The sequence below is a fragment of the Typopeltis vanoorti genome, chromosome 2 (genome assembly GCF_054136105.1).
Source record: "Typopeltis vanoorti isolate ZY-2024b chromosome 2, IOZ_Tvanoo_1.0, whole genome shotgun sequence".
NCBI classification, from domain to species: domain Eukaryota; kingdom Metazoa; phylum Arthropoda; class Arachnida; order Uropygi; family Thelyphonidae; genus Typopeltis; species Typopeltis vanoorti.
In genome coordinates, this window is record NC_143550.1 from 156,735,996 (window position 1) to 156,763,306 (window position 27,311).

At 38.4% G+C, this 27,311-nt stretch overlaps 1 protein-coding gene across 1 annotated transcript in view; it reads left to right on the forward strand.

The window, feature by feature from the left end:
• LOC150109560 (coiled-coil domain-containing protein 141-like) overlaps window positions 1–27,311 on the forward strand; it is a 451,763-nt gene that overhangs the window by 85,501 nt on the left and 338,951 nt on the right. The window contains exons 3-5 of the mRNA XM_090409020.1: window positions 6,847–7,038; window positions 12,219–12,327; window positions 16,957–17,216. Of these exons, the coding sequence (XP_090265146.1) occupies window positions 6,847–7,038; window positions 12,219–12,327; window positions 16,957–17,216 (561 nt within the window). The remainder of the gene's footprint in view (window positions 1–6,846; window positions 7,039–12,218; window positions 12,328–16,956; window positions 17,217–27,311) is intronic.

Sequence of the window (27,311 nt, forward strand, 5' to 3'; positions counted from 1 at the left end):
ACTGTGAGAATGTCTAATAGTTGTGTGGACATGATGTTTAGGGCCTTTCTCGATGAGTGTAAGGACTCCCTAGAGTCGCCTGTAATAATTATAAAGAGTTCCTAGTTCCTGCAAGTTGGCCTACTATGGATAGACAGAATGATCAGCTACCATCCAAATGGAAGAACATAAAATTAAAATAGATCTGCAGTCATGACTATCATTCAATCTGCCCTTGCAAACCATGCTTTGAATGCAGCTTGCAGAATTAATTTTAAAAAGACCATTATGCTCCATCACAGTAAATTTAGAAGAGAAGGACTATTTTTAGAATCTGCTGCTCTTAAAAATCAGCCTAATTTATATAAATATGATTGCATAAAACTTCCCAAAATATGGGAAACACTAATACTTTGAGATCTCAGTTTACATCCTACGCTGCCGACAGTTGAGGGCATAGAGGGCACCCCCACCTAGTTTGAACGCTAGTCTTTTGTCGCTGTGTTTCAGTCAGTTTTGTGCTGCTATTATGTGTGTGTGTGTTACAAGTCCCATAAGGGAAATGTCGCTGTGGTTCTCAACCAAATTGGCTATACAGATAAGCTTAATGCTTTATTGTTAGATCGGGCAACCTACCTTCCTATTGAATATGATCCCACTAGCTCCCAAATTAGAACACTCCAAAGGCTCCTTAAGAAGGTCACTTCTTGGCCTGTGGAAGTTACTAACAAACCCAAACCTTTTAACTGTAGAACCCCCCCCCCCCGAATATATGGACTTCCAAAAATATATAAATAAAATATGCCATTACGTCCCATAATGGATGGCATTGATTCCCCCATATACAAATTAGCCAAACATTTAGCCAAAGTGCTCACTCACTATGCTGGCAACACACCATCACACATAAAAATCTCAATTCACTTCAAAGCCAGTATAGAAAGCCTCTCACTCCAACACACTGACATAATGGTCAGTTTCGACGTCCCCTCCCTATTCACAAATGTCCCACTCAAGGAAACCTTAGAGCTCATCCAAGCCAAATTTCCTCCCGATATCTGAGCCCTATTTCAGTTCACAGTGAACTCAGGCTATTTCGTTTGGCAAGGAAAATTTTACAAACAGACAGAGGGGACAGCCATGGGTTCACCACACTCTCCACCCCTGGCCAACTTCTTTATGGAGACTTTTGAAGCCTTAAATTCAGCCCCACAAAAACCCACTGTTTGGCTGTGCTATGTCGATGATGTGTTCACTATTTGGCCACATGGCTCAGATACATGCCACTCCTTCTTAACACACTTAAATAACCAACACCCCAGAATCCAGGTTAACCTTAGAAAAAGAAGAAAACAACAGTCCTTTTCTTAGACACTAATCACTTGCCAGCATGATGGATCCTTGACTTTTTCTGTTTACAGAAAACCTACCCATACGAGTAGATACATTCACCAGCAATCTATTTCCCCCACCCACAACAATATGGAGTTATAAAAACATTATATAACAGGGCAAAATTAATCTGTTCAGATGACAATGCCCTAACCACTGAACTAAACCACATCCTTAACACTTTCTTAGCCAGTGGCTACAACCCCCAAAAAATATTAAAACCAGTTAACCACAACCCCCCCCTTCATATCCATCACTGTTCGCTGTATCCGGGGTACCTCTGAAAAGTTAACCAAAATCTTAAAAAAATATGACCTGACTTTTTGTTACAAACCATATAAGAAATTGGCATCCCTTATCGGCTCCACCAAGACTAGCCACTTCCCCTAGACCTACCTGGAGACCTACCAGATCCCTTACAGCTGTAAACTCTCCTACTTTGGCCAAACAGGCAGGACAGCAAATGTCAGGATATCAGAATAAAAAGACTACATCTGGTTTCACCAATACAGCCACTCTGGGCTTGCAGACCATGCTCTGGATACCTGCCACAGAATACACTGGAAGAAAGCCATGTAATTACACAGCAGCAAATTTAAATACAAAACATTGTTCATGGAATCAGACTCAGCTCTAAAAACTTTCCAAACCTCAACAAATTTTGGTGCATGAGACTGTTCCAAATTTGGGAAGCTTGCATCTTGAGAACTTCAGCCCAACAGCCAAGACAACCCAATATAGCCCACTAAGGAGCACCTTTAGGACTCGAGGAACAATTCTAGTTTTCTCTCTTCTGCCTCATTTGCTCTTTGTAGCCTGTGTGTATGTGTCATAGTTTTATGTTCCCATGAAGATGTCGATGTGACATTGCTGAAATATAGGAAGTATTTATTAAAGTTTCTTTTAATTAATATTCCAATATACATTGTAAATTCTTGAAATAATTTAATAGTCATGTGTTACCAACGTGTAATCCTATATACAAGAAGTCTCATTTTGTGCTCCCTGATGATGTCTCTGCAACTGAATGAAATATTGGAAGCATTAAATACTTAAATACTATTTGTAATTGTTTCCTAGTGTTGTTTCAATCCATTAAACTGTTACCATGAGATTTCATTCTTTCTTTCATATGATTCATCAACTGGCAAGCTTAGCCATCAACCATCAAGCATATCTGGCAAAAATGAAATAGTTTTAAAATGAAATAAAGATATTAGATGGATTCCTTTCAACCCAAGGTTGCCTATTTCTCTTCTAAAATTATAGAGGGCAGTATAGAAGGTTATTGCTGACTAGTCATTTGGCTACAATATTGAACCTGCATGGGAGTTTTTACATCTGCTGATGGAATATTCATTTGAATTAGTTAGTGGGATAGAATGTGATGGATATAGTGTGTTCAGGGAGGATAGAGAAAAAAGAATGGGAGGAGATGTATTATTGATGATAGCTGATGAACCACGACCAAAGAGACTGGAAGTTCAACTGCAGGCCATCTGGTGTGAGATAGTGGCCGGCAGAACAAAATATGCAGTTGGATACTTCTATAAATCAGAGAACGTAAAGGGTGATGGGAATAGGATTCATTGACAAATAAGCTCAATGAGTGGACGGTGGCTAATTATTATGGGAGATGTCAACTATGAGAACTTAGATTGGAAGGAAATGGAATATATGCAGTCACTAAAAATAATTACCCGAGACAGCATGAGGTGGAATGTACTAGGGTTTGAGTGCTAGATCTAGTAACTGCATCAGAGAATTTGTCTGTAATCAAAATGACCACATTGCCACCAGTTGGTTGAAAGTGATCATATAGTATAGTCTTGACATGGTATTTTCAGTTAAGGGGGGGGGGATATATGTGAAATTACAAAGCTGGTAAGTATGACAGGCTTAGGTTATTGCTTGGATCGGTGCCATGGCACGTGAAATTGCAAGGGCTGGATGTTAATAGTGCATGGGAAGTAGGAATGGAGTGGTTGAGGGAATGCAACAATAGACGGTATACCTAGAATCAGGAGAATAAATCAAGTGGGAGTTCATATGGATGAATACCATCATTAAGCTGGAGCTACAAAAAAGTGTGGAGGGAATTCAAGTAGAAAGGTGATCAGCAAGCATATGAGCAATACAAAGCACAGGCCAGAAGAAAAACTAGTGTGATAATAAAGGTGAAAGCAGGATATGAAAGAAAATTAGCAGTGCAGGCTAAAGATAATCCCAAAGTGTTTTTTCGGTATGTTGCAAGTAAAAGGAATAATGTTCATGGCAGAATGATTTTAAAGAATGCCGATAGTAGGAAGGTAATTGAATCAGGCAAAATAGTAGAATTACTAAGTGAACATTTTGCAAGAGTATATCATCCAGGCGAAGATATTGCAGTAACAAGAGAGGCAAAGGCTTATATAGAAACTGGCTAATGAACTGAAGGTTCATAGTATATTAGAGAACCTTGATGTGAATAAAAGTATGGGAATAGATGTATACTGCTTTGAGTTTTACAGGAGGATTTCTTTGACCACATTATTTAATCTAAGTCTCAGTTCTGGGTTAGTCATAAGTGGATGGAATGAAGAGAAAATAGTTCCACTGCATAGAGGATGCTTCAAGACTGATGTAGCGAATTACCAACTGATCAGTATATCAGGAGTCATAGTCAAGGTATTGGAGAAGTTTGTCAAGAGCAAAATACACAAATGGATAGACAGAAATGGGATACTATGTGTGTGTGTGGGAGGCAACATGGTTTTGTGAAGGGTAGGTCGTGCTTCACTAACTTTCTCATGTTTTATAATACAGTGGCATCCGAGTTGGATAAAAGTAATAGGTAATAGATTTATAGTAGTGATACTGCTGAACTTTGCAAAAGCTTTTGACAGGATACTGCATGGAATTCTAAGATATTAGAGAGTAGTTTATTCAGGAGAGCCTCTTTAGCTCAGTCGGTATAGATGAAGCCTTTTGGTCAAAAAGACCTAGGTTTTATTCCTGTCCAAGAAGTGAGGAACCTTTATTTTGTCTCTTTCGACTAAAGGTGAGTTAGCTGGTCTCATATGGAGGTGGGGGGGGTTCACCTGGAAACTCTGGTTTTTCATCCCCCAGAACAGACCAACTGGCCCCCTGAACACATGCATCTATGGACATATAGAGCAGCCACCTCATCCTTGAAGCGATCATGGTTTTGAATCGTAATAGGCCATGCCTAATACGAATGTAATGGGACACTAGGCCTAATATGCGAAAGGAGGAAACTCGGGTTTTTCGTCCCCCCAGAACAGGCAAACCAGCGCCCCATGAACACATGCATCTACAGACATAGGACACATCGAGAGGCATAGAGCTAACCACTTTATCTTTGAAGCTGTCATGGTTTTGAATCGTAATAGGCCATGTCTAATACAAATGTAATGGGCCACTAAGCTTAATATGTGAAAGGAGGAGGAGTTTATTCAGGGGTAGAGTCCAGCAGAAGGCCTGTGACTGGTGGAACACCAGTTATTCTTTTATAATAGTCATGTGACCTGTGACTCTCTGCCATATTTGCATAAAAAGGCATTTTTAGTAAGGTAAAGAAAACACATTAAAATAGATTTTTCAGAATATAATTCTAACCTATTTAATTAACCTAACATTTAATGCAATGTTGTACTTTCATCTGGGAAACCAGCTTTAAAATTTGCAGCTGAGTGTTCGTTAAAGCCAACCTTCTCATCCTCAACATTCAGTCTGTTTCTTGCCTTTGTTTTGATATGAAGAAGTGTTGAAAATCCACTCTTGCAGAGATATGTAGAGGCAAATGGAAGTAAAACTCGAAAGGCAAGCATGGTGACATTTGGATATGACTGATACATAGCACACAAGAACTGAACCAGCAACTTTTCATAAAACAAATTATGTGCTGAGGAATTGTTCTGCAGATCCAGTAATTCATCCACTACTTCATTGGGAATGCTGGCTACATTTAGAGAAGCAGAGAATGGGTTTTGTACCAGTGCAGCTTCTTCTTCTGTAAGCTCTGGAAAGTACCACTGAAGTTCCTTTTCAAGGAATTCAAGGTGCCCAGGAATCTCCTCCTTCAGATTCTCAGTGTTACAGCCACTAGTGGAATATTGCAGTGTAGTCATATTGAAATAAATAAGTGTTGAAAACCTTTGTGGTGAAATTTCCTGTAAAAATTACTGTAGCAACCTCCTATAAAATACTTTGTTACACCCCTTGGGGGTTGTGACTCACAGGTTGGGACCCCAGGAACTAGAGGATATGACATTTGACCAAAATGATCAATTATAGAAAAGATTTACTGGTGGTGGTGCTGTATAATTCAGAATGTCTGGTCAGAAAATTGAATTCCAGATGATTGAAGTAGAGTTCTAATAGCAACCATCTTTAGAAAGGGAGATAAAACTGAATCTCTCAGTGGAACCAAGATGTAATGGCTATGACAAGGCATATTTTATATCTACTTGTATGCATATATTATTATTATTATTCAGGCCTTCATGGAGTCAAGACTCATCGTGGGAGGTCCTTCCTAGGAAACACAAAGTCTATCATACCACTCCTTAAACTCAGTGACTGTTCTTGCTCTCACCACTCTATCAGGGAATGCATTCCACTGTTCAACCACCCTTCATGTAAAGAAACCATTCCTCACCCTCTTGCTCACAGCTTCCTTTTGTAACTTCCAGGGATGGCCCTTTGTCATCACTCCTTCCCACTGTTCCACCAAGCGAAAGAACTCCCCAGTGTCCACCCTGTAACTACCTCTTGAGAGCTTAAAAGTCTCAATCAAATCACCTTTCCTTCTTCTATCTACCAAATTCTGCAGTCCACATTTCCTCTGCCAATCCTCATAACTAACATTGTACAGTCCTGAAACCATCTTTGTTATCTGCCTCTGTACCCTTTCCACAGGTAATTTATCCCCTTCAAATCCTGGGGACCAAATTTGAGAACAGTAGTCTAAGTGTGGTCTGATCAGGGTGCTATACAATTGAACGATAACTCTTTTATCTGTGCAAGTCAGCATCCTTCTCAGTATTGCAGCAGTCCTCTGGATTACCTTCACTACCTTTACAATTATGTTCCCTGAATTTCAGGTTTCTATCTGCTTCGTTTGATGAAAAGGATGATCATCCTTTCATCTTCCAATCATCACCCCGAGATCTCATGTCTCCCCTACTTCCTCCAGTACAGCTCCTCGAATTGAGTATGTAGCCTCCCATCGATGTGTGCCCATCATATGCACACCATTTTCTGTATTATGTTTACTTTTTTTCTCTATACATTTATTTTCTACTTTTTTAGAAGATGTTAGGTGAGGTACTCATGAATTGTAAATGTTAATTCTAATTTAGTTCTCATTACATGCTGTTTACATTACTTCCAAAATATGTTCTAGTATATTAATATATCAGCATGCAAAATTTAAACAAAGTATACTTCATTTTTTACTTGTTTTGTTTGTAGAGTAAACAGAGTCCTGTAGAAGAGCTTTTGAGCCAAGTGGATGAGTTGATAGCTAATCAAAAGCCTCAAGCAGAAGTTTATGAAGCCATGGCCGAAAACTTGGGATTAGCTTGGAAAGATCTTAATGCACAACTGGAACATCGAAGGACCATACTGGAGAGGGCTGTTGTTTTCCATACTAAAGCCAAAGAGGTATTATTCACTCATTTTTTTAAATACCATTTCCATACATGAGAGGTTGAAGAACCTATGGTACATTAGTGCCATAGGTAACTTATATCACTAATACAAGTTAATTATTATTTTCTGTATTTTGCCAAGTTAAATTGGTATCATCAGGGAACAATACATAAGTACAACAGATGCATACACAAAGGTGGCATATGAATAAGAGAAACAAGGCTAGTCTTTAATTGAAAATAAGTGTTTTCCAGAATCGAGAAAGTATTATGCAATCGGTTATTCAAACCGAATTAGTTGTTGCAGTTTAGGACCTCAGCACTCGCTTTGTTTCTTGATACTAGTTTTTCTTAATCATGTAATATCTGCATGTACATATCTTTAATGATGATTTAACCCTTCATTCGTGTCTGACTCTTGGTAACTTTATAGGCAAGTGTTCTTGCTACAAAATGTTTCTGGTGAGATTTTTACATAGTAGTTCACCATTGCTTTCCCCTCCCCCCATTTTATCTTGGCTTGGGACTGGCATATAGCTGATGAATCAGGCTGGTGTTCACAGACTGGTTTGTACAATATTTTTTACAGAAGACACATTCCCATACTTGACAAAATAGAATGCTTGACAAATAGAATTTCAAGTTTGCATTATGGGAAGTATTATATTGGAATATATTTATATAGATCAAAAGAAAAGTAACATACCCAGATAGTAGATAAGACATCATCTTGTATACTAGCTAGGTTCTAGTTTAAATTTATGGATCTGTCAGTTAGATTGAAATAGAATAGTTGATCTAAAATGTAAGACCGTGGATAAGAGAGTTCTGAAGAAAATTAGAGCAGTGAGCAAGGTATTATTGTTATTTCGTGTTCCTTCCATGAAGACAAAAGAACTCATCAGACTACTGTACGCTACACAAAACTGTATACTACACAGTCTGCTTGAATGGGTTTTATTCTTGTCATGACAAGAATACTATGGAACATACAGCATGTTCTTCTGATACATTTTTTTTGCTTCTGATACATCTGTTTCACTAATCTTTAATCTCTCTTCTGTTTAATAATTATTATTATTATTATCATCATCCAAGACCTCATGGAGTCAAAGACTCATCTGGGAGGTCCTTTTATCGCACACACATCTCATCATACCGTGTCTTAAACACACTCAAACTCCTTGCAGACACCACACTCTTAGGCAAGGCATTCCAATCATTCACAACTCTGCACGAAAAAAACCTGCCTCTCACTCTCCTACTCACACCCTCTTTATACAGTTTCCAGGGATGATCTCCGGTTCTCCCCTGATCTCCCAGTATTCTCTGTAGAACTTCTCCACCATTAATCTTATAACAACCCCTTACCAACTTGTAGGTCTCTATCATATCTCCCCTCTTCCTTCTCTCCACCAGACTCTGCAAATTACATCTTCTCAGTCTTTCCTCATACTCAACATTCCAGAGGTCAGAAACTACCTAAGTCAGTCGCCTTTGGACCCTTTCCAACATATCTTCATCCTTCTGAAAACCAGGTGACCAAATCTGGGCACAATAGTCCATGTGTGGCCTAATCAAAGCCTTATACAACAGAACAAAAATCTCCCTACTTCTACATGTCAGTGTCCTCCGCATCATTCCCAGAAGCCTTTGTGTTGTCTTCACAATTTTGGTGATGTGCCCCCTAAATTTTAGATCCTTATCCACTATCACCCCCAGATCTCTTATTTCCTCTACCTCCAACAATATATTCTCACCAAGCATAAATTCTGCATCCCATCTTTGTTTTCCAAATTTTAAAACCTTACATTTTGCAACATTGAACTCGCATCCCCATTTGCTTGCCCAATCACTCAATTTATTCAAGTCTTCTTGCAAGGCCACAACATCTTTACTACTCTTTATGGTTCGTCCCAACTTTGCATCATCTGCAAACAACTAAATATCTCCATCCAAATCTTCACCAATATCATTAATATACAAGTTAAATAGTAATGTCCCTAAAACAGACCCCTGAGGCACTCCACTAGTGACTTTCCTTTTCCTGGATATCGCACCCCCATACACAACTTATTGATACCTATCAGATAGCCAGTCTCCAATCCAATGCACGAATCTAATATCCAACTCCATCTGCTTTAGTTTGACTGTCAACTTATCATGAGGTACTCTATCAAAAGCTTTTGCGAAATCCAAGTATATTACTGTGTATCCTTCTCCTCTGTCCAAGGAAGCAGTCACTTTATTGTAATAAGTAAGTAGATTACTAAAACATGACCTCCCTTTAGCAAATCCATGCTGTCCATCAAAGATAATACCATTGTTGTTAACCTAACTCTGGATCCTAGTTCTCACAAGCTTCTCCAACAACTTAACCACAACATCTGACACAGAGATAGGCCTATAGTTTGATGCTTGAGTTCGATCACCTCCTTTATGAAGTGGCACAATCTTGCCCTCCTTCCACTCTTTAGGAACTTGACCAAGTGCAAGACTCGTATTAACAAAATATGTCAAGGCAGGTGTCAACTCTCTGGCACATTCCTTCAGAATATGTGGTGCTATATTATCAAGTCCCACAGCCTTATTTACATCTAGTTTACTCAATTCCCCAAACACCTCTTGCTCACTTATGGTCAGTCTCTCCTCCCCATCATCAACTGCTCTTAATCTCTCCATGAAGTCACATTCACAAGATTGAAAGATCTTTATGAACTGCTCATTAAGTATCTCCACCACACATTCTGCAACAGCTGTCTTTATATCATTTCCTCTGATCATTGTCATCCTTCCATAATCATCTTTCGTTTGCTGGCTACATATCGAAAGTACTCCCTAGGATTCTTTCTGACTTCATTAGCTAACTGCTGTTCATACCTCTCTTTAGCTACTCTCACCAACCAAGTCACCCTCCTTGCCTGTCTTTGTAGACCTCATGAAATTGGTTACTTCCACTTCTCTTATGCTGCCTCCACAATGCCCTTTTTCTCTGTATCGCATGCTTAATCTCTTTATTCATCCATCTCACGTCATAACCATAACCTTAACATAATCATAACCTTATATTATCTCTGCTTACACATTCTTGAATTTCAATAAGATCAATCTTTATTTGATATTTTGTCTCTGATAGTGCAACTGAAATAATATAAGGTTATGATTATTAAACAGAAGAGAGATTAAAGATTAGTGAAACAGATGTATCAGAAGCAAAAAAAAGCAGGGAAAAGCCTAGTGGAAGACTAAGATATTGATGGATTATTGCATTTTGATCTTTAGAAGATATGATTGCCTTTTATAATAAAGTGACAAGAGCAGTTGATGAGAGAAAGGTATATTCTGCCATTGTTTTGGGATTTTACAAAGGCATTTGACAGGGTGCCACATGAAAAGCTGATATTTAAGTTGTAACACATGGGTTTAAATGTCATGTTAGTCAACTGGATTCAGGTTTGGTTATCTAATAGGTATCAGAGAGTTGTGTATGGTGGGGCAATATCAAGGAAGCAGAAGGTTACAAGTGGGGTTCCATAGGACTCAATACTGGGACCTGTATTGTTCAACCTTTATATCAGTGACATTGTCAATGGATTGCAAGAGGATATTCAGTTATTTGCAGATGATGTGAAGCTGGGAAGCGTTATCAGTAATAGTGCAGATGTGACAGCCCTGCAAGAGGTTTTGAACAAACTAGACAAATGGGCAAATGAATGGGGTGTTGGTTTAATGCAGCAAAATGTAAAGTCTTGAAGTTTGGGATCCATTGATGGGAGGATGCATATTTAATTGGAGGAACTATACTGGAGGAAGTAGGGGAGACAAGAGATCTAGAAGTGATGATTAATAGAAAATTGAAATTCAGGAAGCATATTGTAAAGGTGGTGAAGGTAACCCAGAGGATTGCTGCAATACTGAGAAGAACGCTAACCTACAGAGATAAGAGTTATCATTCCGTTGTATGTTCTCAAATTTGGTCCCAAAGATTTGAAGGAGATAAATTAACTGTGGAAAGGGTGCAGATGTGGATAACAAAGATGGTTTAAGGACTGTACAATGTCAGTTATGAAGATTGACTGAGCTAATGTGGACTGCAGAGTTTGGTGGTTAGGAGAAGTGATATGATCTTTTAAACTGTTGTGAGGCAGTTACAGGGTAGACATTGGGGAGTTCTTTCACTTGGTGGAACAACAGGAAGGAGTGATGACAAAGGGCTGTGAGCAAGAGGGTGGGGAGTGGTTTCTTTGCGTGGAGGGTGGTTGAACCGTGGAATGCATCACCTGAAAGAATGGTCAATGAGTTCAAGGAGTGGTATGATAAACTTTGTGTTTCCTAAGAATGACCTCCCGTGATGAGTCTTTTGACTCCATGGAGGCCTGGATAATAATAATAATAATAAAAAAAGACCTATGATCAAATTAGATGCTGAGAAATAATAGATTAATTTGAAAGAATTTGTCAATATGAAACACGTAATAAAATCTTAATTATGTTGACCACTCATAGAATCCTGTACAGCCCTTGAGGGTAAATGCTAGGCAGCAATTATGATCAGTCCTCAACAAATTATGCAAAATTCTACTCACCATGAAAAAAGTGTACTCATTCAAGCTCCCTCCTCTCCTAATTTTTTAAATTAAATATCTTGATAGGTCAGTTGGAGTTCCATAAAGTGATTAGTGGTGCTGTGTCATTGTTTGGAGAATATTTCCTTTTTTGTGAGAACCATTCCCATAAAGAGTAGTCAATAAATAGCATAGATGTTTTTTAAAAAATATAATTTGTTACATTAATTTTTGTTAGTAGAATGGCTCTTTATATTATGAATATTCTCCTGTGTTTTCTGAAAGTTAAAAAAAAAAAATTGTTTAGAAAGTTATGTTTTATTAAATAAAAAAGATTTGTATTTTGTCCAGTCTGTAATGATAAAAAAATACTCACCATGTTAGAATGGACAAGCATATTTATCGAGTCCTGATTATGATGATTTATTATTACCCAAGACCCCATGGAGTCAAAGCCTCATGATTCTAAATAAGGCCTAAAGTTAAACTGCGCTGGTTTGAAAAAATTATACATGTAATAAAATGGGGATAGATAATAATCACTTTCTTGTTATTATTATTTCACATACAAATGGTTTTTAATTATTCTTTACATAAATAAAATTTTTTTATTCTTTTATTTGTATAGTTTTCACATAAAATGGACATTGCTGAAAAAGAAATTTATGATATCGATTTTCCACTAAATGAACAACTTTGTAAAACTCTTCTAAATCACCATCATGATTCTAAGAAATGTGAGTATCCATATATATATGTTACAGATTTAAATACTTTTTATACATTATTTATAAATAATTTAAAAATTAAAGAATATGATGTGTTGTCTGCACAGTTAGCCTAGTGGCTATGCGCTTTGCAACCATAGCCTGGGGAAGGAGTGTCCTAGGTTGATGATGTGAGGAGCTTAAGGATCTTCCTCAACCATAGCCAAGTTAGCCAGTCTTGGCATGGACAGCAGAGTTTTTCCACCATTATCTGGGGTTTTTCATCCCGCAAACAGGCAAACTTGCCCCTTGAACACACAGGCTACAGTCATAGGATATAGTACGGCAAGGAATTCAACAGGAAACCACCTTGCTCATAATCATTTCACTAGTATGATAGCATATAGCTTCCCCCCCCCCACACACACACCACCAGCTGTATGTCTGAGGAAATAGAATAGAATAGAAATATGTGTTGCAAATTATTTACCGTTTAAAAATACTTAATACTTTCATAATAATGCTTCATGGTGTAAACAACACCAAGAGAGGAAAAACATATTTATTAAACTCACTAATATTTAGGAAGACAATTTTGCTGGTTTTATACCCGGTATCACACAATTATAACTGTGACAAGAATACAGCACTGAATTAAGTAATTGTGGAAAACGATTCAAATTCTAACTGAAAACAGAACTAATGTCCCTACATGGGGCTTCTATTGGTTGAATAACCATAAAGTGAATTTAGAGAAGTCAGGCTATCATCAAAATATAGTCTTCCAGATCTTTGGTAAATTAATGCAACCATACTTGTTGAGGTTATTATTATTATTATTATTATTATTATTACGGGTATCTCCATGGAGTCAGTAGACTCATCGCGGGAGACCCAAACTAGCAAAACAATATCTGTCATATCTCTTCTTGAATTCATTTACAGACGAAGAGCTCACAACTAAGTCAGGCAATGAATTCCACTCATTCACCACCCTCCAGGCAAAAAACCTTGTTCTGACACCTTTGTTAACCACACTCTTCTTTAATTTCCAGAGATGACCTCTTGTTCTTCCATCACTTTCACACAGCTGAAACATTTCCCCTGCATCAATCCTATAAAAACCTTTTAGTAATTTGAATGTTTCTATCATATCCCCTCTTCTTCGCCTATCAACCAATCTCTGCAATCCACAAGCTCTCAATCTATCAATGTAGGGAGCATTTTTTATATCACTCACCAACTTGGTCACTCTTCTCTGAACCCTCTCCACAGCCTCCTCATCTCCAAGAATTCCAGGTGACCAGACCTGAGCACAGTAATCCAAATGTGGAAGTATCAATGCTTTATAAAGGGGAATAATAACCTCTTTATCTCTGGATGTCAGTGTGTTCCTCAACAACCAAGTAATCCTATGTGCAATCTTGGACACCTTAGCAATGTGTCCTCTGAACTTCATCTCCTTATCTACCAATACCCCTAAGTCCCTAGCCTCATCAATCTCTTGGAGTACCTTTCCATCGATGTAGTACACAGCTGGTAATCTTTTAATCCCAAAATGCATGACTTTACACTTTTCCACATTGAACTGACATCCATTTTCTTTTGCCCATTTTACCAGCTTATTTAAATCCTCCTGCAAACTTTCAACATCAGCTTGATTTTTTATTGCACTACACAACTTTGCATCATCAGCAAACAACTGAATATCTCCCTTTAAGCCGTTTCCTATATCATTTATATACAAATTAAACAACATTGGCCCAAGCACAGAGCCCTGAGGCACACCACTGGTCACCTGCCTCATTCTGGACTCGGCTCCTCCATACACCACCTTATGGTATCTCTCCCTGAGCCATTCTCCTATCCATATCACCAATTTAATATCCATTTCCATCTGCTCCAATTTGCGTAACAGTGTTCTATGGGGTATCCTGTCAAAAGCCTTAGCAAAATCCAGAAGTACCACTGTGTAGCCAGTTCCTTTGTCCAACTCAGATGTTATTCTATTATGAATAGTTAATAGATTGCTAAGGCAGGATCTACCTTTAACAAAACCATGTTGGCCTCTATAGAGTATCATATCCTGATCCACCCATTCTTGAATTTTGTCTTTAACCAACTTTTCCAATACTTTTACCACTACTCCTGAGATGGTGATTGGTCTGTAATTCAATACCGCAGTTTTAGAGCCACCCTTATGCAAAGGAACCACTTTGCCTAACTTCCACTCCCTAGGGACCATACCAGAGTTCAAACTTAAGTTAAATATCCAGGTGAGAGGGGTTGACAATTCATTTGCACATTCCCGCAACACCCGAGCTGATATTCCATCTAAGCCTACCGCAGTGTTTGCATTTAAGTTTTGCAATATATTTAATACCTCTGATTCTTTAGCTTCAATTCTCACATTAGGTATTGCTGTAGGTATAGAGATATCTCACTTGGGTGATAGACATTTGAAAAGTGATCACTCAGTAACTCGACTATTACATCTGATTTTGTCACCTCAATACCATCAGCACCCACTAAGGTTATCCTTCTGAAGTCATTCTTCCTCTTACTTGCCACATAGCGGAAGAACTCTTTGGGATTACGCTTGATCTCTTTGGCTAAGGTCTTCTCATAATCTGATTTAGCTTTTCTTACTATGCTGGTAACTTTCCTAGCTTGAGCCGCTTCATATCTGTAAAGCACTCTTCATCAGCATCATCTATGATGCTGCACTCTCGCAACCTCAACAGGTATAGTTGCATTAATTTACCAAAGATATGGGAGACTGTTATTTTAAGTCCTCATAGACTGACTTCTCTAAATTAACTTTATGGTTATTCAACCCATAGAGGCTGCCATGTAGGGTCAATTAGTTCTGTGTTCAGTTACAATTTGAATTGTTTTCCACAATTACTTAGTTCAGTGCTGTGTGCCTCACAGTTATAATTGGTCTATGATGATGCTGGGTAGAAAACTAGTGAAATATTAGCAAGTTTAATAAATCTGTTTTTCTGTTCTTGGTGTTGTTTATACCATGAAGCATTATTATGGCTAATCAATGATACCTAAGTCTTTCTATATGTATACTTAATACTTTAATGATCAAATGTATTTTATCTAATAATAATTAAGTACATTTGGTAGTGACAATGCTCTTTGATTGGAAAGACCTGGGTTCGGATCATGTCTAAGACAAGGAACGTTTACAAGGTCTTTATCACAAGTGAGTGATAAGACTGAGGCATTGAATTATAGGTACTTGTAGTTAAGATGCTAGAGAGGTTCATGAGAACTAAGATTCAGAATTAGGTTGGCTGTTGCAGTAGCATCCTCTTTTATGGATAGCATACACTTCTAAATGAAGATTGTTAACTACTCTCATATAGAGATAACAAGATTTTTCCATCCTGCAATTCAGATTTTTTTTCCTACAAAGCAGATGAGCTAGTCAGATAATATATACATAGCAGACTCTGGCAGCAGGATTAACTACTAATTAAGATCATCGCAGTCAGCACCATTGTAGTTCCATAGGACATAAAAGTCATCAACAGTGTATTTAGAAAAAAAAAATAGTGCTTAACAAAAGGTTCTGCGTGTTAAGGGAATAATGAATTATCTGGCATTCTGGTAGTTGGTGAATGATTTGTGTTGCTAACAGCAAACAATTTTGTTTTTTTCATCTTGATCTGTGAAGGTAAAGAAGGATTGCAAGTGAGAATTATGATGTTGAAATGTTCAAGGAAGATTATCTCATTGTTTGTGTAATTAGAATGTATATGATCAACTGTTGCAGGTAAATAATCAAAATGATCATTAAAGTCATCATAATTAGGAGGCAGCAAATGGAGGACCCAGAGAAAGAGGTAAGGAAATCTTAAGCCAGAGCAGATCATATAAAGAGGATTGTGCAAAGCAGATCATATAAGTACTTGAGAAATTATGGGAATATAATAAGGATTTGCATTTAAAATTTTATAGATCTGGAAAAGGAATGTGACCAGAGAACGACTTCAAAATGCTACAGCTGTACATTGTGAACCAGATGTTATATTGAACAGTATGTATTTACCCTTCAGCTTTATGGCTGGTGGGGCAGCATATACTACTATACCAGGAAGATGATCATGAAGCAAGGTGGTTTCCTGTTGACTTTCTTGTCGTAAGTATATTTATGACTGTAGCCATGTGTGTTCACCAGACCGGTTTGCCGGTTTTGAGGGATGAAAACCTGAGTTACCAGGAGAAAAAAACCCTCTATTTCTGTATAAGACCGGTTAACTTACCTTTAGTCGAAAGAGATCAGATAAAGGGTCCTCATGTCATGGATGGGAATCGAACCCAGATCTTAGTACATTGGGGCTGCATTAGTAACAGTCCAGGGCCACACGTGGCCTGTGGGTTGGACACTCCTAGATTACATAAAATAAAGTATTAGTACATTAATTTGAAATTCTGTACTTTAGTCAAACATAGGTTATTACAGAAAACTGGAAACATCAGCTCACTTTTATTGCCTTCCTTTTTAAGCTATTTTTTTTCTTTTTATTTTCTCAGCATTCTCTATGGTATAGTAGAACATATTATGATGTTTAATATAAATGTAATAATGGTTGATAAATGTTCCTTTACCTTACAGAATAAATTAATATGTATATTTTATAGCTGTTCTTGAAGCATCTATGCAGATGATGAATGAAGGGCAGATTTTACTTGAAATGCTTCGTCAAATCAGTTCAGAAAATCTGGGCGATGCACGCCCATCTTACATGGATCCTAGTGTAAGTGCTTCTTGTAGCAATGTAGAACAGCAGATTGAATCACTCCAGGATCGTAGACGCCAGTTAGAGCTATTATGGAAACAAAGAAAAGTTCTGCTAGAACAGCATATTGAAATGTGTCTGATATCCATGCAATTAGATGAGGTATGCAATTGTTTTTATTGAATTTTTATTTAAGTTCAAGAAAAGTTTAATGAAATTATATAATTAATATAATAATAATAATTATTATTATTATTACATAACCAACTACATGGAATCTGTAGATTCCTCAATCTACAGACTCCATAAAGTTGGTTGACATTGATGTTTAAGGTTTCCCTTAAACATCAATGTCAAGCACTAACCATTCACACTATGGGGCAATATTCACACAATATACATGGCACCCACAACAGGCCACCCGGCCTGGTTGGCCAAGTGGTTAGTGCATCCACTCTCTAGCCTAAAGGCTGTGGATTCGAATCCTGCTTTGGGCATGGACGTTTCTAATTTGGGGCAGTAGAATGGTGTTGATGTGAATGATGATGGTAGTTGCAGTCCGTTGTAGTTGGTGGAGACAAAGAGTTGTAGAGTAGGTGTCCTTCCTTGATGAGTCCCTTGTACTCCCTGGAGATGTTATGTAATAATAATAACAATAAAAATAATAAACATATAAGAACATATAAAGCACTGGATCTATTATGCTCATTTACTGCTCTCCAAGCAAAAAAATCTCATCTAATTCTCACACCTTTGCTAACTATTCTGTTGTTCCATTTCCAGGTATAACTAATACTAGTGTGTTCCTCATCTCCATAAGTACTGAAAAATTTCTTTATCAACGTGGCCTAAGATTGTTGGCATTAATGAAATCTGTCTATCACAATCAGATATGGTAAGTGGGATCGAGTGTAATGGGATATACTATTTTTAGGAATAACAGGAATGAGGTTAGGAATGATAGGAGAAGAGGAGTGCTACTAATGATATCAGATGACTTAAGTCCAGTTAGGGTAGAAACACAAGAAAACAATGATGGTAGCAATGTCCCATGTAGCGGTGAGTTTGAGTCCATCTGGTGTGAAGTGGAGGTTAAAAGAATGAAATATATGGTGGGATGGTGCTGCTACACACCTGGCAGCTCAGTTGCAGGGACGAAGAAATGTATCGTCAATTTAGCCTCATTGGTACCAAGCGAATGATCATTATGGGTAACTTTAATTTTCCAAAGATTGATTAGATAGAAGAGAAATCTCATGATAAGAAAGAAAGGAATTTATTGAATTTTTGGTAGACAACTTTCTCATGCAGCATGTGAAAGAAATAACTCAAAGTCAAAGGGTGTTGGATTTGCTCATAGCATCAGAAGGGGTCTCTGTAAAGAATATGGCTATTTTACCACCAATTGGTGACATGTTGATCATGCTGTACTTTCTTGGGAAGTATCTGAAGGGGGCGCTAGTGGGTCAAGCGCTACGAACGTCTTTTGAAGAGCTCCTGATTCAGATAAGTTTTACTAGGAATAATTAAGTATATATGCGTAATTGTTTAAGTAAGAGCGGCTGTAAACGTTGTACGCTACCGATATTATTAGTGTGGGGTTTTTTTTCTTGCTTAAACTAAATACGAAAACGTTAATATTAGACCTAGTAACCTGCAGAGAAAAAAAAAAAAAAAAAATGGCGGCGGCATTGTCATTCCATGATTTTAATTTGGATTTCAGTCAGTTCGTTAAGTGTGAGGTCTGTTATATGTATTCCTTCGACTACATAAATGATTTGTGGATGTTTAGTGCGGATGGAAGAAGGGTGTGTGCGAAATGTGACCTGAACGAGGAATTGATGAATGCGAATATGAAGTTGATGACAGAAAGTGCTAGTACCGATAGTGTCGCGAGTGCACGTTTGAAAGAGACGGATGGCGGGAAAGACAGGCGAAAAAATGTTAAAAAATCAGGAAAAAAGAAAAAGAGCGATTTGACAACCGTAACGGATGTTAAAAGGGACGAAAGTAAGGCGGAAAGAAACGAAATTGAGAGAACGAATGAAAGTAGAAATGGCGTGGTGCAGAAATCGCAAGTAAAAAAAATCGAAAGAATGAATGATAGCGAAAAAAGAATGACTGATGGCGAAAGTTGGACGCATGTTGGAACGAAAGTACTGAACCAAAGAAAGATGAATGACAGTAAAAGTGAGAAGAATGATAGCGAAAGTTGGACGCATGTTAGTCCGAAAGTACGGAAACAAAGAAAGATATGTGAGAGTGAGAAGAATGATAGTGAAAGTTGGACGTATGTTGGACCGAAAGTACGGAAACAAAGAAGGATGAATGAGAGGGAAAGTGAGAAGAGGGGGTCGAGAGTTAGAAAGTTAGAAAGATTTAATGATAGAGTGAATGTGTCGCGAGGTTCAGAAGGTGAATTGGATTGGATGAAGCAAGAAATGAAATGGATGCGGAATGAAATTGAGAGAATTCAGGTCAAAACTATTAAAATAAATCATGATGGCATGAAAGAGATAACAAAAGATGAGCGAGTGGCATTGTATGGCGACTCCATTATTAAAGGTGTGCTAGAGGATAAAATGCACAAGGTATGTTTTCCAGGCGGTAAAATGAGTAGAGTGATTGAGGCATTGAATATGAGGCGGGAACGAGCAAAAGAGTTAATTGTATTAATTGGTACGAATGATTTGAGAGAGAACAAAGAGCATGTCAAAATGAATGTCAGGAGACTGCTTGGAAAGATAAAGGAGAATAGTGTGACAGGAAGGGTAGTCAGTGTGTTGCCTAGATGTGATTGTGGTGAAATGAGGCGGAGAGCAAGGATTATGAATGATATTCTGGCTGAAATGTGTGAGGAGATGGGAGTAGAGTTTGTTAATGTGTGGAATGAGTTTGAGGGACGAAGTGAGCTGTATGGGAGCGATGGACTGCATTTGAGTGGTTATGGTGTGAGTCGCTTGGAGAGACTGCTGCTGGAAGGTAGAGAAGTGAATAGAGAGAATGAATCAGATCGAGAGGGGAGTTATGTGGAAGAGCAGGAGAGTAAGACAGGAGAGATTGAAGGAGTGGAAATGAATGTGGAAGTGAGTGGTATGAGTATAGAAAATGAGAGAATGGGTGTGCAAGAGGAGCAGGGAAACGGCGAGGCTCAGGGTGGACAGGGATACACAGCGTGAGAAAGGTGGATGCTCCAAGAGGAGGTGAGAGAATGTGTAGGCAGGAAAGGAATGGGATGATCAGGGATCAAAAGGAAACAGATGGAATTGCAAAGAGTTCTAAAATGAAGAAGCAGAAAGGGAAATGGCCCCAGTCCAGCATGGAGAGATCACATCGAGTGAGTGGTATCAGTGGAACTAGCTGTAGATCCAGAAATGAGTTGTTGTGTTTGTATACCAATGCTAGAAGTATAAGAAACAAGGTGGATGAAATGGTTGCACTAATTGCGTCTGTGCACCCAGAGATTGTCGGAATAAGTGAGACATGGTTAGATGAGGATGACATCCTGACAGGAATAGAGATGGAAAGGTATGATGTGTTTCGTGAGGATAGAAGGGGTAAAAAGGGAGGGGGAGTGCTATTCATGATAGAGAAAGAGTTATGTCCATACAAGGTAGAGATGCAAGAGGGAAATGGGGCCAGTGGTTTTGAGGCAGTATGGTGTGAGATAGAGGTGAATAGAATCAAATACTTGGTGCGATGTTGTTATAGACCTGGTAATGTGGATGGTGGTGATAGTGAAATGTATAGTCAAATAAGCCAAGCAAATAAGAAAAGGGTGATCATTATGGGTGATTTTAATTATGGCAATATACACTGGAATGAAGAGATAGCAACTGGAAGTAAGGAAAATGAGTTTCTTGAGTTTTTGAGGGATAACTACCTCAGACAGTATGTAACAGAGAGCACAAGAGGATTAAGGGTCTTGGATTTGGTCATCTCATCGGAGGATGTAATTATCAATGAGGTATCAAATCATCCACCAATTGGTGAAAGTGACCATGAGGTGATTACTTGGGTGGTTGCCAGCAGTGCAAGGACCCCAGTGAAAAAAGGGTATATGTGGAACTACAAGGGGGGTGATTATGAAGAGCTCAGGAGACAGCTTGCAGGTGTAGCATGGAATGAGGAGTTAGCTGGAAAAGAGATCAATGCAGCTTGGAGGATTTTCAAAAACTATTTAGTTGATGCAATGTCTAAATGTATACCATGGGTGAGAAGGTTAAATAAGTTAGGTGTGAGATGGATGAATAAAGAGATTAAGCATGCAATACAGAGAAAAAGGGCATTGTGGAGGCAGCATAAGAGAAGTGGAAGTAACCAATTTCATGAGTTCTACAAAGACCAGGCAAGGAGAGTGACTTGGTTGGTGAGCGTAGCTAAAGAGAGGTATGAACAGCAGTTAGCTAATGAAGCTAAAAAGAATCCTAGGGAGTTCTTGCGATATGTAGCCAGCAAAAGAAAGAATGATTATGGAAGGATGACATTGATTGGAGGAAATGGTATAAAGACAGCTGTTGTAGAATGTGTGGTGGAGATACTTAATGAACAGTTCATAAAGATCTTTCAATCTTGTGAATGTGACTTCATGGAGAGATTAAGAGCAGTTGATGATGGGGAGGAGAGACTGACTGTAAGTGAGGAAGAGGTGTTTGGGGAGTTGAGTAAACTAGATGTAAATAAGGCTGTGGGACTTGATAATATATCACCGCGTATTCTGAAGGAATGTGCCAGAGAGTTGACACCTGCCTTGACATATTTTTTTAATACGAGTCTTGCACTTGGTCAAATCCCTAAAGAGTGGAAGGAGGGCAAGATTGTGCCACTTCATAAAGGAGGTTATCGAACTCAAGCATCAAACTATAGGCCTATCTGTGTGTCAGGTGTTGTGGTTAAGTTGTTGGAGAAGCTTGTGAGAACTAGGATCCAGAGTTGGGTTGACAACAATGGTATAATCTTTGATGGACAGCATGGATTTGCTAAAGGGAGGTCGTGTTTTAGTAATCTACTTACTTATTACAATAAAGTGACTGCTTCCTTGGACAGAGGAGAAGGATACATTATATTTGGATTTTGCAAAAGCTTTTGATAGAGTACCTCATGATAAGTTGACAGTCAAACTAAAGCAGGTGGGGTTGGATATTAGATTAGTGCATTGGATTGGAGACTGGCTATCTGATAGGTATCAACAAGTTGTGTATGGGGGTGCAATATCCAGGAAAAGGAAAGTCACTAGTGGAGTGCCTCAGGGATCTGTTTTAGGGCCATTACTATTTAACTTGTATATTAATGATATTGGCAAAGATTTGGATGGAGATATTCAGTTGTTTGCAGATGATGCAAAGTTGGGACGAACCATAAAGAGTAGTGAAGATGTTGTGGTCTTGCAAGAAGACTTGAATAAATTGAGTGATTGGGCAAGCAAATGGGGATGTGAGTTCAATGTTGCAAAATGTAAGGTTTTAAAATTTGGAAAACAAAGATGGGATGCAGAATTTATGCTTGGTAAGAATATATTGTTGGAAGTAGAGGAAATAAGAGATCTGGGAGTGATAGTGGATAAGGATCTAAAATTTAGGGGACACATCGCCAAAATTGTGAAGACAACACAAAGACTTCTGGGAATGATGAGGAGGACACTGACGTGTAGAAGTAGGGAGATTCTTGTTCCATTGTATAAGGCTTTGATTAGGCCACACATGGACTATTGTGCCCAGATTTGGTCACCTGGTTTTCAGAAGGATGAAGAGATGTTGGAAAGGGTCCAAAGGCGACTGACTAAGGTAGTTTCTGACCTCTGGAATGTCGAGTATGAGGAAAGATTGAAAAGATGTAATTTGCAGAGTCTAGTGGAGAGAAGGAAGAGGGGAGATATGATAGAGACCCACAAGTTGGTAAGGGGTTGTTATAGGATCAATGGTGGAGAAGTTCTGCAGAGAATAGTTGGAGATCAGGGGAGAACCAGAGGTCATGCCTGGAAACTGTATAAAGAGGGTGTGAGTAGGGGAGTGAGAGGCAGGTTTTTTTCGTGCAGAGTTGTGAATGATTGGAATGCCTTGCCTGAGAGTGTGGTGTCTGCAAGGAGTTTGAATGTGTTTAAGACCCGGTATGATGAGATGTGTGTGAGATAAAAGGACCTCCTAGATGAGTCTTTGACTCCATGAGGTCTTGTTTAATAATAATAATAATAATAATAATAATAATCTACTTGTATTGAATCTCCAATTAAAACAGGTTACATGCTGAACCACAAAGCTGGAAATTATGATCAACTTAGGAGAATACTATCTTTGGTCCCATGGTATCAGTTATTGAATGGGGAAAAACATCAACAATGCATGGGAATTTTTGAAAAAGTGCTTGAATGAGGCGGTATCTCAATGTATCTCTAGTGTTCGAAGAATAAATAGGTTGGGAGTGAAATGAATGTGCAACCTTATTAAGCAAGAGATCCACAAGAAGAAGATGTGGAAAGAATATCATGAGAATAAGAGTGAGAAGAGTTATGAAATATATAAAGCTCAGGCCAGAAAAGTAAAGAGTATTGTGAGAAAGCTAAAACAGAGTATGAAAAGAAATTGGCCATGCAAGCTAAAGGCAATCCAAAAGAATTTTATTGTTATGCCATGAGCTAAAGAAAGAATGAATGTAGAAGAATAACTTTATTGAATGCAGATGGCAACTGAGTGTCGGAAGCTAAGGAGATTGTTCAGTTAATGAATGCTCACTTTGCTAAGATATATCAACCAGGTGTATGTAATATAGTGCAGAGTGCTACTGCTATGTTGGATGAAGACTTACAGGTTCATGAAAATGAGGTTGAAGAGCTGTTACCTGGCCCAGAATTTGTCAATAGGGACACATGAAATATCAGCCCGTTTCCTAAAGAAATGTTCAGCCGAATTGGTTAGGCTTTTCACATTTATATAACTTTAATCTCAGCTCAGGAATGATACCACAGAAATGGAAGGAATGTATGATAGTTCCATTGTACAAGGGCGGTGCAAAAACTGATGTGTCTAACTACCGCCTATCAGTATCTCTGGTGTGGTAATGAAGATTTTAGAGAAGTTGGCAAGACTCGCATACAGAAATGGGTAGACAAACATGATATACAATGCAAGGAACAGCATGGGTTTACTAAAGGAAGGTCATGTTTTAGCAATTTGCTCATATTTTATAACAATATTGCAGATGAGTTGGATAAAGAGAATGGATACACTATGATAATGTTGGATTTTTCTAAGGCATTTGATAGGATACCACATGAAAGGCTGTTGCATAAACTGGAGAATATTGGATTGGAATATAATCTCTTGGATCAGAGGATGGTTGACAGACAGACATCAAAAAGTGGTGTACAGTGGGTGTAATCTTCCAGATTTAAGGTAACCAGTGGTTGTACCTCAAGGTTCAGTCCTTGTGCCATTATTGTTTAATCTATTCATTAATGACATCAGGAAGGATCTAACATCAGATATGCAATTGTTTGCCGATGATGCAAAGATAGGTAAGGCAATATCAGTAGCATCAAGGATGCTACTGATATTGAGAAATTACAAAATGATTTGAATGGACTGGAAATTTGGATAAACGAAAATGGCCACAATTTAATATTAGTAAGTGTAAAGTTATGCACTTTGGCATGATTAGAGTTCCAGCAGCATATTATATTAGCAGGATTATGCTACAAGAAACTGAAGAGGCAAGGGGATCTTGGTGTATTGATAAGAATTTAAAGTTCAAAGGTCACATAGCAAAAGTTGCAAATACAACTCAGAGGATAATTGTGATGTTGAAGCAAACTTTGACGTAAGGATAAGGAAGTCATTTTGCCTCTTTATAAGGCTTTGATAAGACTACACCGAGATCATTGTGCACAGATTGGGGCTCCGGGTTCCAAGGGGATAAAGAAGCTCTGGAAAGGGTGCAAAGAAGAGTTATAAAGATTATATCTAGATTATGGGATTTAGATTATGAGGACAGATTGCGAATATGTGAATTGCAGACTCTGGTTAACAGGAGAAAGAGGGGTGATATGATAGAGGTCTATAAACTTTTGAATGCATGTTACAGGATTTCAACTGATGAAATTTTTCGTTATATGGAAGGTGGGAAGAGAACATGGGGTTGTCCATGGAAGTTAAGTTTGTTCACAGTCAAGAAAGGGGTAAGAGCTAGGTTTTTCTCCCAGCAAGCAGTGAGTGAGTGAGTGGAATAATTTGCCATTAGGAATAGTGAATGCTCTAGTGTGAATGAATTTAAGGGAAAGTATGATAGGTTTGGGTAATTTATAGCTTCCTTGACTCCCTGGATGTCTCAGATAATAATAATAATCTTATAAAAAATTTTTATATCTCTCATCATACCACCTCTTTTCTGCCTACAGACCAGTTTCAACCTACAATTCAACATATTCTCATAAGAAGCATTCTACCTAAGATAAAAAGCCAAACGGCTATTTTTTCTGGCGAAGTTAATTAAATTAAGGGGATAAAAATCCCTTATTATTTTACAGCCAGTATTGCAAAACTCTGAGATTGAAAACTACGATCTAAGAGTTTCATGCCGAAGAACTATCAGCGAATCCAAGCATAAGTAAACACTTGGTAGTACAACACCAAGGCAACTCGAAGCAAAGATTGAGCAAGCTCCCTCACTATCCTTGATACTTTCTCATAATGTAAAACACAGCTCCTAGGAGACGTAATACTGCCTTACATTATGAGGAGAGGTCACTACCCAGACCGGTTTCAACCTTTTTTGAGGTCTCATCAGTGAGTAGATAGACCTGGATGATATCAAAGTTTAAGTGAAAAGAACTTGCATACCTTCACTATACGAATGTCAGAAAGGTGTGCCCATATATTATAACTAAGATAAAAAGCCAAACTGCTATTTTTCTGGCGAAGCTAATTAAATTAAGGGGATAAAAATCCTTTATTATATTACAGCCAGTATGCGAAACTCTGAGATCGAAAACTACGATCTAAGTATCATGCCGAAGAACTATCGGCAAAAGGTTGAAACCGGTCTGGGTAGTGACCTCTCCTCATAATGTAAGGCAGTATTACATCTCCTAGGAGCTGTCTTTTACATTATGAGAAAACATCAAGGATAGTGAGGGAGCTTGCTCCACCTTTGCTTCGAGTTGCCTTGGTGTTGTACTACCAGGTGTTCACTTACGCTTGAATTCGTCGATAGTTCTTCGGTATGAAACTCTTAGATCATAGTTTTTGATCTCAGAGTTTCGCATACTGGCTGTAAAATAATAAGGGATTTTTATCCCCTTAATTTAAGCATTCTACCTGTCAACATCTTGGTCACTTACTTCTGGATTCTCTTCTCTTCTCCATCCCCAAGAAACATAAGTGATATGATCTGTGTAGATTGATCCATATGTGGACCTATAAAGAGACATAATAACTTCCTTATCACCTCTTCTAAGGGCATTCTGCTTCCTTTGCTTCAGACAATGGAGGTGGACAGAATGAAAGAGGAAGAGGAGAAGTATATTTGGTGTGCTTGCAGTTGCATAGTGAAGGAGTACTGGGAGGCTGCTGCACTTGGATTAACAGCGGCAATGATAGTTGCCATTTCAGTGGAGCAATGACTGTTGAGATATTGAGATGAGAATGCTTAGGTGGATGTGCAGTGTGACCAGAAAGGATCATCTGAGAAATGACTGTGAGGGGAACAGTGAAAGTTACGAACTTAGGAGCGAAGATACAGGAGGCAAGGTTGAGATGGTTTGGTCATGTGATGAGGAGGGAGGACGAATATGTGGGAAGAAGGGTCATGCAGATGGATGTGCAAGGAAGGAGGAAGCATGGGCGGCCGAAGAAGAGATGGAGGGAGCTGGTGGGATGAACGACTTGAGGATGAAGAACTTGGATGTGGTGACAGCCCAGGACAGGAAGATGTGGAGGAGACTCATCATCAACAGTGACCCCACTTAAGTGGGAGAAGCTGCAGAAGAAGAAGAATTACTGTTGAGATAGTGTAGAACAGACACAGTGCTGAAACATTGCATTTCTGAGATAGGGATTGAAGTAAATCTGTAAGAAAGAGAGCAGTCATCTGTGAACCAAATTGCTCCCCTCTGGACATTATCAAGAATTTTTAGAGTTGTTTTAGTTGCATTACCCCAAACATGTGAGCAGTGTTCTAAGGATGGGCAGATTTGAGATTTGTATAAAGTTAATAGCTGGTTGGGTGTAAATTAGCATCTTAAATGATAGAGGATGCTTAGTTTTT